The 13,093-nt window shown below is 35.9% G+C and overlaps 1 protein-coding gene across 10 annotated transcripts in view; it reads left to right on the top strand.

Moving 5' to 3' along the window:
- The window catches only part of IQSEC1 (IQ motif and Sec7 domain ArfGEF 1), a 588,187-nt gene extending 576,733 nt beyond the window's left edge, over nucleotides 1-11,454 (top strand). For 9 of the 10 annotated variants that reach the window (XM_061618151.1, XM_061618152.1, XM_061618150.1 and 6 more), the window contains 2 exons: nucleotides 7,725-7,774; nucleotides 9,141-11,454. In XM_061618151.1, the coding sequence (XP_061474135.1) occupies nucleotides 7,725-7,774; nucleotides 9,141-9,725 (635 nt within the window). In that variant the 3' untranslated portion in view covers nucleotides 9,726-11,454. The remainder of the gene's footprint in view (nucleotides 1-7,724; nucleotides 7,775-9,140) is intronic. The other variant, XM_061618158.1, reaches the window with a different exon arrangement.
- The last annotated feature ends 1,639 nt before the right edge of the window (nucleotides 11,455-13,093 follow it).

Here is a 13,093-nt window from a genome sequence, read left to right as displayed (position 1 = left end):
AGAAACATAAATCAAATATAGTTGTGTGACTGATGCTACTTTATTGTATGGCTCACAACGTAGACTCTAGATCTTGCTGAAACTATGGCTTGTGTATAGAACACACTACTGTTGCCAGCATAATGTGGGGAACCATTTTGGCAAAGTAGTAATTTCACCACTGCTTTGGGGCCTAAAGTTTGAACTGATCTGGATGGTGATGGAAGTTTGAAATAATTTTTTAAAATATAGATGTTATGTATCGACTTTTGGAATGTATGCATTTTAATGTTTAATCATTACATTGCACCCATGTGTGCAGTACTTAGATAAATGCCTTTACTATTATGACTGGAAATCAATGCCCTGGTGTATTTTGAAAGTCAGTTAGTACATTTCAGCCATGTGTGCAAAATAATAGGCACATTATTAGTTCCTGCTCTTGCTAGTAGAATTGCTCTGCCTGTTAACACCATGCACACCATGCTGAATTATGATATACAAGTAGCAAACAGATTATTTAAATTTTTGACTACTTTTTCTCTTATTTATTATTTTGGCCTCTGTAAACAAGGAAGTCTAGCTTTCACTTTAAAATATCATGTATTCACTTTAATAGCACTAGTTAACATAGCAGGAAAGGGGATTTAATGTAGAAGGAAAGGTGAAGTTTTCATTATGCTACAATCATCAATACTAATCTTAAGTATGCAGTATGTGTAATTATGTGCACTTGTCTATTTGTGCATTAAAACATACACATACAAATCTATGCATCTTTATTTTTACCAAATGGGTTTGCTTTCTGTTTAATCGTAGTTCTTATCCATCTGCTCTGACTTGATTTTGGGGACAATTCAGAGACAACTCTGAATTGTTTAGTCCATTGCATGGAACAACACTAGTGTAAAGGTTCGCTGAATTAACTCTTGTTAGGATTTAGAAACATGCATTTGAATAGGCTTTGGATGAGGCCTCAATCATTATTTTGTTTCATGTAAGAATGGTTTTGCTTTTTTGTTTTTCATTTTCAGAAACAGGATTTTCACTAATGTACCTGTTACTTGACATAATTCCCAGTTAATGCTTTTCATTCTACTAGGAGCTTTCAGACATTATCATGTAGCTAGTTTCATTTGGAGGATTCTTTTCCATAAACAAGATGAATTCTTCATGATCATGAAACATCTCATACATCAACAACATATGCCTTCTGTTGGCATACTCATCGCTGACAAGTTATTTTCCATAGTTGAATATAGGTGTCAGGCTGAAGGGTTTAAGCAATCAGTGTGTTAAACCCAGCTAAACTTAATTTTAAAATATTATTGAGCTATTTTTATGGAGAGTTTCTGTTTGGGCTTGTGCAGTGCAATTAACTTAAGAAACGCTCACATACAGTCAGGTATTGGTTAGTCAATCATTGATTAGCAATTGCCAAGAACCAACTAGAATCAGGTCCAGTTCTGTATAAGGTGTCTTTTGGAATGATTCCCATAGATTCAAACAGTGTCGCAAAAGACAGTTCAATCCATGCAATTTCAAATCAGAGAGGTAAACTGTTTTGTATGGTAACAAATGTTGTGGAAATTATAGAAGCTAATGATGATCCCATTATCTCATCAGATGATCCCATGAATTGTATATTTCTGGAAGGATTCCATTCATGGAATAATCTCTGAGCAACATGTATGGATAACATCTTCTAAGAAAAATATTTTTTTTAATCTGTGTATCTATAGAGATCCTGTTGAATACCATTCCTAAGCATGCAGAACATTTTGTTTGAACTGGCCCTCACTGCAACGAGATTCAAAGTGTTTAGCAAAGACAATATACTCATTTTACACCTCCCCAATATATATAGAAAGATTGAGCATCTAGTTAAAAATCACATAGTGTTGTTTTGCTACACAATGCAGGAAGAAGTTGATAAAATGGGTTAACTGTACCTTATGTAGTTAGAATAATCTTTTAAATCAAATGTTTCCTTGGTTTTTTAAAATTATAACTTTTTTCAGTAAAACAACAGTTGCAGCTGCTTTCTAATTTTTTGTTTGGATGTTATGGAAATATGTAATAGTCTTATTTTTGGATACTATGATGTACATATAATGTTTACTTTTTAAAAAGAAAAACAAATTGTCAAAACATTTAAGGCAAGCCATCCTCTAGAGCAGGGATGGGGAATTTGTGGCCCTCCTGATGGTGTTGGACTACAACTCCCATCATTCCTTACCAATGGTCATGCTGGCTGGGACTGATGGGAGTTGTAGTCCAACAACATATGGAGGACCATATACCCCTACTCTAAAGTGTGTTAGGTTTTTAAGCCCAATATTATTCTCTGACCACTTGAACTGGGTTTTCCAGGCCTCCAGCATAAAATGCGCCCTTTAACAAAGGTAGAATGTACTTTTAACGGCTGCTTGCTCAGTTTGACAATATTAGGTTAAGAGGTTTGTGCTTCAGGCAGCCCAAACAACAAAGTTGTTTCATTATGTGCTGCAGAATTAACAGATCCAAAAGAAAGATATGCAAGATAAAGTGCATATTTGTAATTAGTATTGTGACCTCCAATAAAATCCTTGGTAATTGAATAGCCATTTGCACAATGATGTTAGAGAATGGCTTGAGTTAGAGTTTTGAGTGCTTTGGAAGTCAGACCATTATGACCATCTTAAGCATCATTTTTTCCACCTGCAAAATGAAGGGGAAAGAATCACAGCAATTGCTGTGAAACGCTAAAACAAATTGCAGGATATATCACCTTATATGGTAGTGTTGTAAAAGTACAACGTTTAATGACTGGGTTAGGTTAGGTTATGGTTTATTTCTAGGCCACCTTTTGACCAAAAAGGCCCCCAAGGCAGCTTACACAAATAGAAAAACACAAATACAAAATACAAATAAAAACAATAAAATTCACAAAAATTCAAGCCAACAAAATCCTAGCATTTCTAAAAAGCAACAACTGCTAAAAACCAAAAGCATTCATCTTCCTGGTAAAGGACAGTCCCCGGAAAAATGTCACTAACAGCAGGGGTGAGGGGGCAAATCAGGTGGACAAACTTGCCCCTCGATGATCCCAGCAGAGTCTCACCCCTGCAGCAGTACCTCCCAGTCTGCAGCTCCTCCTGATAAGGTCCAAGCAGAGGGGCGGGGTAAGGCAGGTGGAAAAGTTATAGATGCTCTTTCTGATCGTCCTGGGAAATAGCAGGCTCCCCATGACACCATAAAAACAATCAAATATTATTTGTTTCTAATAATGCAGTAAAATAGATACAGTGTAATAGTAATCAATCTACTTATGGTATATTTCACAAATGTTCTTTGTAGGGTTTAAAGTAGCTGTTAAGCTACTAGTAACATTAATATCAAAGTAGGAAAAACAATTTTTCCCCTTATGCATCAGTTTTTTGCAGGAAAGAAAAGCATTGGAAATACTAACAATTCCCAGATTAATTGATACAGGAAATTAATTTAGATACAGGAAAATCTTAGAAATATGAATATATGGAAATATGTGAAGTTTGTTGATTTATTCTCCTTCTAATTATACAGATGTCCAGATATTCTTCTAGTCAGCCTGCTTCTCAATTGTGTTCTCCATAGACTGTGAATAAAACCAGCTGAAGAGCACAGAATCACTCTCAGGAGCTGAGTGTGACAGCAACAGTCCTCTTTACAAGGTTCTCAGAGGTATATGTTCATTGGTGGTACAAAATCTTCCGACTTTGTACTGCTGATGACGGAATATTTTCATCTGTCCCTTGTCAGTCTTATTCGCTGTCTCTCAAATACTCATTATTATTATTATTATTATTTATTAAATTTATATCCCACCTTTCATCCTGAAGGAGCCCAGGGTGGCAAACACATTTACACTAAACATTTTAACAACAAGCATTCTAAAAACAAACACATTCTAAAAACAGTTGCAGATAAAAACATACTTCCGTCCAGTGTTCTCTGGGTTGCCAGAAACTTGTCTCCTTTAGCCATCAAATGACAGGGTAAAGATGAATATTTTTAAATTCCTCCCTAACAGCCTTCTTTTTTTCTTATACTAGTAATTTTAATTCTGACACGTTTCTCTTTCGCTGAATATTTGATGTAATCTGGTACTGCACCCCTCCTTCCTTTTCTCTTTAGATTTCAAAATCTGGGCTCTTCTGGGAGGAAGGGCAGGATATAAATTTGATAAATAAATTAAATAATAAATAAAAATTGTATATTTTTATTTGTACACACACAGTAGAAATGAGGTCAAATCTGCACTAAAAGCATTTAAAGCATCAAAATGAACCTGAGGGTTTTTTCTTTTCAGTAAACAAGAAGAGAACTTACACTTAAAAATCAGTTGCCTAAAATTTAAATGCCCACAAACAAAAATGGGAATACTCCTCAAATAAGTGACTCAAAAATTTATTTAATCTTTTCTCCATGAAACTCAGAATAGTGCATATCCCCCCCATCCCCAGTGACATTGAAAAGAAGATTTTGGCTGAGAGACAGTAAGTGGTCCAAGGTCACCTTGGAAGCTTTGTGACTGAGCAGGGATTTTAACCTAGGTCTCCCTAATCGTAGTTCAAAACTCTGTTCATTATACCACATGGCTCTCATTAATCAGATGCTCAGGTAGCTCCCTGTGCTAATACTAGGGAGAGGGGCAGACAGATGGTATTGCCTAGAAAGTCACCAGAAAGAAGACTGATGTACTTAATCTGGTGTCTAAAAGCTTGTAAAGTAGACATCAGGTGCCTCTTATTAAATAGTCCAAAACTGGGGCACCACCACTGAAAAAGCCCTCTCCTTTATAGATATAGTAGGTTTGTTTATTTGTACCTAGTCATTGGACCATCACAAAACAAACATTTAAAAGTATGAAAGTAACATAAGGTAACATCAGTGGAACTTAACTCAGACCCAAATAAACCTTTGTAATTGCATAGCACAGTTCCAGTGGGGAAAGCACTTGGAGCAGGGCCTTCTAGAAGATTTTAAGACATGGGCAAGATGATATAGAAAGAGCCACTCCTTTGAATATTTGGGGCCCAAGCCAGCCAGGGCTTTAATGTTCCAGCACCTTGAATTGGGCCTGGAATAAGCAGTGCAGTTATTTTCAGATTGGAGTGAAATAAAAAAATCCTGATTACCATTTAAAATCTGGCAGCCAAATTCAGCACTGATTAAAGCTTCCATTTTACTGTCAACGGCAACCCCCTAGAAGCCCTGAGACTCCCATGCCTACTTCACTCCTTACTTAGGACCAGGGTGCCCAAATCTACTTTGGGAGGAGCACAATAGTCACAGAGGTTTCTAGGTGAGAGTTCTTGGGAAGATATAAATCATTTTGGCCTTTTTTAGATCTGTTTTAGAATTTAGGTATTTGATTCAGACTCTGAACGGATCCCCAAAAACATGCCCCACACTGAAATCCAAATTCTTTTGCTCTGGCTTGACCATTCTGGAGCATCTGGAAACTGGACCTGCCTGTTCTAGGGTTTGGCACTAACTCTAGCAATAGTTCCTTGTTCACCCTGACACCTGCTTTCACCTGAGCAAATAAAATATTTGCCCTCTGTTCCTTTTTTTGGAGGCTGGTACAGCCATAAGGAGTGCTTTGTACATGTGCCTCATTAAGAGGCTTAAATGTTGAGCCTAAGAAGTGTAACCATCTTCTTGGCATATGAAATCATGTACAGTATGTTTTCTGACAGTCTTTAGGTATTGAGTGGGAAAACTATTAGCCTCACACTATGTAAGCAAGCATTCAGTAAATTTACTCTACAAAACTGGTAAAGGGACTATAGAAAGAAGATGTTGTGAGGCTGCTTTTTTATTTCACCTAGGAAAACAGAAGCTAATCACATTGTTAAGACATTGAGGGAAATGCTTGACTTTTGTGAGGAAACTAAGAAACCCTTCATAACTTTAAAATATATCAAGAACACGTTTTCCATTAAAAAAACAGGCTTAACTCTAGTTACAGTTACAATTCATTTATTGTGAAACAACTTTATTTTATCTGGATAATTCTGGAGCCCAAAATGATTGAGGGGTTGTAGCAACTCCCCTGCAAGGAAAGGTTGCAACATTGGGGGCTTTTTAGTGTAGAAGAAAAGGTGAGTAATGATAGGGGCATATAAAATTGTGCATGGCACGGAGAAAGAAGATAGAAAAAGGTTTTTCTCCCTCTCTTATAGTACTAGAACCCAGGGCCATCCAATGTAACTAAATGTTGGGCAAAAGAAAGTACTTCTTCACACAGCACATAGTTAAACTATGGAATTCGCTCCCACAAGAGCCAGTGAAGGCCACCAACATAACTATCTTTAAAAGAAGATTAGACACATTCATAGAGGATAAGGCTATCAGTGGCTGCTAGCCATGATGGCTCTGTTCTGCCTCCACTGTCAGAAGCAATATGCCTCTGAATACCAGTTGTTGTTGCATTCAGGTCTTGCTTATTGGCTTCCACTAGATATCTGGTTGGCCACTGAGGACAGATGTGAGAACAGAGGCCACTGTGAGGAAAGGGTGATGGACTAGGTGGGCCTTTGGCCTGATCTAACAGGGTTGCTCTTCTTATGTTATTACATGGGATGTTCTATTACATAGTTCTATTACATGGGTATTCTATTACATAGAATACAAAAGTTTTATACTTGCTCAGTACAGAAGTGATAATTAAAGAAACATACCAACCAAATTTGCTTTTATTTCAGTATAAATTCTCAGAATATGCATCAAGTAGTTAGGTTTACAAATCAGAGTTCTTCATTCTGTATTTGGTCACTCACATTGTCATTTTGATGCCCAAATAAGTTAGGTATATGAACTACCAATTTAGGAATCTGCATGCAGAATTTGGCTTCCGATCGAGACACCCATTTTTATAAAAATAAGACATACATAAACAGTAGACAATAGTGATTATATCTAAATGAGTAAGCACTGCACAGTCAGCAAACAAAATCTTGCCATAACTATGACAGCGCTCTTTAAATTTTCTATATAAAATTAAGTTTAGTTTTCTTTATCATGAAATAATGTTATATGAAATCCACTATTGTATCTTAAGAATTATAATTTCATAGTAGTAAAACTTGAGGACAAAATGCCTATCCCATCTTCGGAGACATTAAAGTGCAATCGTTAAATTGGTGCAATTTACTTCTGAATAAGCATGCACTGTAACAGTGCCTAAAATATTTTAAAATAGTATTTTAGAAATACATGATGTATCTATATATATATTTTAAAAACACACAACTATTAAAATCCTATCCAGTGAAGGCATTATTATGTAAATATTGCACAGTATAACTGCATTAAGGATTCCCAAATACAAGTATTTTCCCATAAGCTACAGTTGAGACAGACATATAATTAAACCAGTAGTGAAATTTTAGTGGTTCCATTCTGGTTCATTAAAATAAACTGTAGTTTCCCCATTGACTTCAGTTGAATGTGAATTACATCCTAAGGCTACAATGCTATACATGTTTACTTGAGAGTAAACTCCACTGAATAGAGTGGGGAATTACTTCTTAGTAAACAGGTATAGGATTGCACTTCAAATGCATACTAGTATAGCTGCAGTTCCTGTACTATCACAACATGTAAAGCTAATCTGCAAACCCCACTAGAGGATCCTACAGTGCATCGGGGAAGGCAACTATTTTATCACCCAAGTCTTGTCTCAATCACTAATCTATGGTATTGCATGTCCTGGGCAGGCAAGCGTGGGCGTCGCAGCAGTGCAGGATCGCTAGACAGCAATATGGAAGTAAGTAGGAAGTTACTGATGTCTAGCTGGATGTGATGTGCATTTCAAACTTTTCTTTTATATACATTTTTTGCTCTTTTTCTTCTAACATACAACCTGCCTGCCTCAAAAAAAATGCATGCCAAGGCTACTCACTTTACATTTTTAGATTTTTTTTTTAAATACTACTACTACTGGCTTGTTTGGGGTCAAGTACCATTTATTATTATTATTATTATTATTATTATTTCAGCTAACCTCATCCCCTTCTGTTCTGCAAGCATGGTTAAATAAATATGATGTGCCCTCTTGCCACCATTTCAGTCTGGTCCCTGCTTAAAGACCCAGTGGTTCTTTGTTACACAGTACACTGTTGGTGCTGTTTGATATTTAACCTAGCTATTGATGTCATGCTCAGCCATTCACATTGCTTATTTTCTAGTTAAATTGCAAAATGTATGCAGTCATGACACCATGGAATTGCATAGATAGGGCATGGGAAAATAAAACAAATAAGACAGATGAATTCAATGTGGATTTCATGAGATTTCATTCATCTTCAAACCATTTATATACTGTTCATGTCTTTGAATTCAACCTGCAGATGTGTGTGTGTGTGTATACGCACATGTATGTGTGTTTGTGTGTGTGATGTGTATGCATGTTTGAATTAGGTAGACTACAGTTTACATATAGCACACAATGCCTCACCATTGCTACGTTCCTATAGTTATCTGTAAAGAAAATAAAAGCATCCACAGACTAATTAAATAGTCAAAAGCTAAATAGCTGGAAATACTGGGCCATAGGTCAGGACATGGATACTATGCACAAAACCTTCTGAAAAAGAGAAACAAGCATGGTTTTAATCTAATACCGTTAGTGGTAGAACACTTATTTTCTGCATCTCAAAATACAAGCTGTCTTAAAGCTTAATTTTAGAGGAAAATTCAGCATGAAATCTGAATATTTATAGTGTGCTAATTATTTCAGTTTAATTCATTATAACTGTATACATGTATATATTTGTCCTTCAGGGAAAAAAATAAATGACTGTAATATCTTAATAAGAAAAATAGTTTAAAAAATAAAATCAAAAGTTTTAGATCACTGATTAGTGGAGTGGTTACTTTTTATTGCTCAATATTTTCATTTTTTTAAAAGAAAAATCACCCATATCTATAAATGGATCATATCTAGCAGCACCCCTCCTGTACCTTGAAGGAAGAAATTGGCACAAGAGAGAGAGAGAGCCATTTCCCCTATTGTTCATACAGCAATTTATCCATATGAGCTTTTAAGGAAAACATGATGTTCACTGTGAACTTTTTTCTTTTACACATATTTAAGGGTTTTTTAATTTTTATTTCTATTAATTTCTTTTTAGGGGTCCATCATTAGCAGTCCTCATATGCGCCGAAGAGCTACATCAACCCGAGAGTGTCCATCTCGCCCTCACCAGACTATGCCTAATTCTTCCTCACTACTAGGGTCCTTATTTGGTAGTAAAAGGGGAAAGCCTTCCCAAGGCCATCTAGCATCTGGTGCATCACAGCACCCTGCGCACCCTCCTGTAATTCCACATCAGCAGCACTCACAGCATCCTTCTGCCATGCACCACACAGGGCCAGCTGAGGGGCAGACCCAGGCACAAGTGCACACCCACCATTCTCAATACTGCCACATGCAGAATCCACCTCCTTATCACCACCACCACCACTATCACCCTCCTCAGCATATCCAACACCCACACCAGTACCACCACATACCGCATTCACAGCATGTAGTGCATTCACAGCATTCTTACATGCCACATTCCCACTCACAACATTCCCATGCTGCCCATCCTCCATTACCCCCTCCTCACCCTGCACACTCTTCCCATGGTTCACATCACCATGGACAGCCAGTGACCCCTTCAACTTCAACCAGCACTAAGCCCAAACATAGTGGCATCAGCACAATAGTCTAGAACCAAACTACCCTGCCAGTAATTGTAGCTCTAAACAGGCACTTACAGGATGCAGAAGCAGCCTATAAAACTGGATTTTTAAAAATACACACACACAAGCCAGAAACAACTTAATTGACTCCTTTGCCTTAAGGATTCAATAGAACAACTCACATAAGCCAGATCAATGCTGGCCTTACAGTAGAAATCAGTGGTGGCCTCCCTCCTGTTCTCCAGTAGCCTTGAAAATATGCTGCTTGCTGAAAACATTAAGCTACCTTTTTTTTCATCCCCATGACAATTTTAATGCATAATGAAAACATAACCTCAAAATAAAAGTGGGAAAAATGAAATAGAACCAAGTGTTGCATTCTTGCTCCTTAATTGTCAATGGGCAAAAAAAGTAGACCTCATATGGTTGATGAAAATACGTAAGTAAACTTTATATAATATAAATATATACATATATACATATATATATATACTGTATAGTTAACCTTTATGCTTAGAACAAAACTTTTGCAGTCCATAAAGTTAGCAATATATACTTTACCAGGAATTCCACTTACTGATAGAAGGGCAGTACAATAGATGAACAGTGTATGAAAGTGTAGACCAAAAAACAGAACAAACTCCAGGCATTTCAGTGTTCTCATTAAAAGTTCTTCGGACTTGGAAAAAAAACTCTAAGCAATCATTGCAAAATGTGCCAAGTAACATAGCATTTAGCTGTTGTAGTCCTATATTGCTTTGTACAAATTCTTATTTTATTAACATGATAATATACTTAATCAGTATTATAACTGCTCTGCTATTTCAGGTAAGCAAACTAGTTAAGATGCAGTAACTATACAGTAGCAACATGAGACAACCTTCATTAAGGGTTATCTCTACCTTTTGGTTACTCAAATTCGTAGACACTTTAAAGGCTGTGATAACTGTGAACTTAACACAATCCAAATTTCTTTTATATTCATATATGTTTTAATAAACTCACATGAAGATTTAAATGGTACTTGCATACACTGCGTAACATTCATCTCACACCTTAAAATAAGAAACATCCATCCCTTTCAGCCACATTGCCACTTTACCATAACTTACTCAGTGTATCTCAGTTAAAACAGTTCAGAATTTTTTTCCATATGAAAGTGATCTGAAACTTGAAGGCTTATTTTAGTATCGAGTACAGATTTTTATAACTGTAATTCCATGTAGCCATGTGTGGGCAGCAGAATTTTCTCACAATTTTTTCATCACATTTGTTAGTTTTTCCCAGCACTCAGCAGGCTGAGTCTTTGCTCAAACTGTCATAGTCCAGTTAGTCGCAAGACATCTCGTAAAAGACAACTGTGCTGTTGTTGCGTATGTGTTGTAATGAGTCATTTGCAAATCCATATGAGGTTTTTTTGTACCCATAAATCCTATTTTTAAAATTTTAAAAAATCATACATGGAGCATACTTTGTAGTTTCAGCATTTTGAGCCACTTCAGTCACAAGGACTGTACATCTAACTGGCAGAAACAAAAGGAACTGCAGAACTACACCAGCAGAATTGTGAATGTGGTTTAATAGAAGAGGAAGAAAAAGTTCCAGTGAGAGATGGGTAAAACAAAACAATAAAATTATGGTTGCTTCTGAATGTAGAAGTGATATGTGAAGATGACTTTTATGTATTGGTTATTCCTAATGTCTCCAGTTTGTTTTTTTCTCTCCCTCTCTTTCATGCTATGGGTTATACCATGACTACCAGCAAAACTAAAAACTGAGTACTTTTGTTTACTTTCATTCAGCAAAAACAACCACCTTGAGTTTAGTCTATTGTTTAAATTTGTCTGTTATTTTCAGGGTGTGCAGTACTTTTTTCTATTTTGTTTTCTTTCTTATGAATTAACTACATATGAAATGAAAGTAATAAAAGTACATTTGATGGTCATCCAGGCTGTCTTAAATTATGCAGATTTCCTAAGAGGGCTCATCTCAGCCCCCTGAGACTCTGTTCCTTGCAGTTTAAACATTTTTTGTCCTTATGAAGGACAATAAAACTGTCTGCATGTCATCTAATGTTAATAGTATTGAAGGTACACTCTACATATTGTATATTTGCAAAATATATCAGTGTTACTGTTGAAATTAGTTGAAGTAAAGTAATAACATATTTAAATATGTAGACTTTTCTTCAGACCTTTGTCCCAATAGTAGAGTCTAATTGTAATTTATAAGTTGTTCCAGAAAAGATAAGATACTAGTGGGTAATTTCCCCCATTCTGTTGCTCATTGAATATTCTGCATGAACCAGATTCAAAAGCACATGCCCTGGATAATCACAATGTTGGTTTTTTGTGGGGGGTTTCACATTTGACACATGAATATTTGCCACACCTTAAAATACTGTAGAAATGTGTTGCCCATCTATTTAAACTATTTGGATGTCCTAGGGAACTCCATGAAAAGTTTTTAGCTCATATACTGTTGTTTGCATCAGACACACACACATGTACTTATATGCTTCATATGAATTTAGTAATACACAAGTTGTGTATTATTATTTACTACATTTTCTTGCTCTATGCATATGAAACTTAAAAGTAGTGAACACATTAGAACCATAAGCACATGATTCTTGAAGTTCAGTAAAGATCCAGTAATATTCATTCATTCTTTCTATAAGTATTTTCAATAAACATGTCCTATTACAAGCATTAGATTTCAAAACCTCACTGCTTTTTAGAGACGCAATCTAAAGTGCCAGAATACCTTTTAGACCAAGACTACAGAACTGTTTCTCTTAGATTGGGAAAATGAGAGCAATCATTATTAGCTTCTGTATGGTGTTAGAGAAAATAAATTTTATAGTATGCAGTAGAGAAAAAGTGATTACTGGGAAGCTTTTGTTAGCTTTTCCTTATTGATTAAAATCCATACAAAGCACTATTGAACCATTTGTCTTTCTTCCCATGAATAGTATGGCTACCATAAAGGCAACTATTTGTAGAAGTTGAAAGAAAAACTAAATAACCTTACAGAAATTTCTTTTCTGGGACAAGTCAAATATGTATTTGTTTTAATCCTTTTAAGTTAAGAATGAAATGTACAACAGTGTAAAAAAAGTAATCCTAATATAATGTACGTCTTGTATTGCTAAAAAGAAGTCTTCAAGCATAACTTTGTAGAATGATTTTCCCATCAAGCACTGCATGCAGCAGAAGCCTCTTGTTTCTTGATTTTAAAATGAGCTGAAAGACAGTCAGCAGCTATTTAACAATGACTCTCTACATGTTGACTTGCTGTTCCATATAAAGCTGTGTGTTTACTGCAGTTAAGCATGCATTTTGCTGTTTCCGTTGTAAAATATCATCACATCTTGCCTGCAAAATGAGTTACTGTG

Source organism: Rhineura floridana, chromosome 3, assembly GCF_030035675.1.
Source record: "Rhineura floridana isolate rRhiFlo1 chromosome 3, rRhiFlo1.hap2, whole genome shotgun sequence".
Lineage (NCBI taxonomy): Eukaryota > Metazoa > Chordata > Lepidosauria > Squamata > Rhineuridae > Rhineura > Rhineura floridana.
This window is presented reverse-complemented; position numbering and strand designations above follow the sequence as displayed.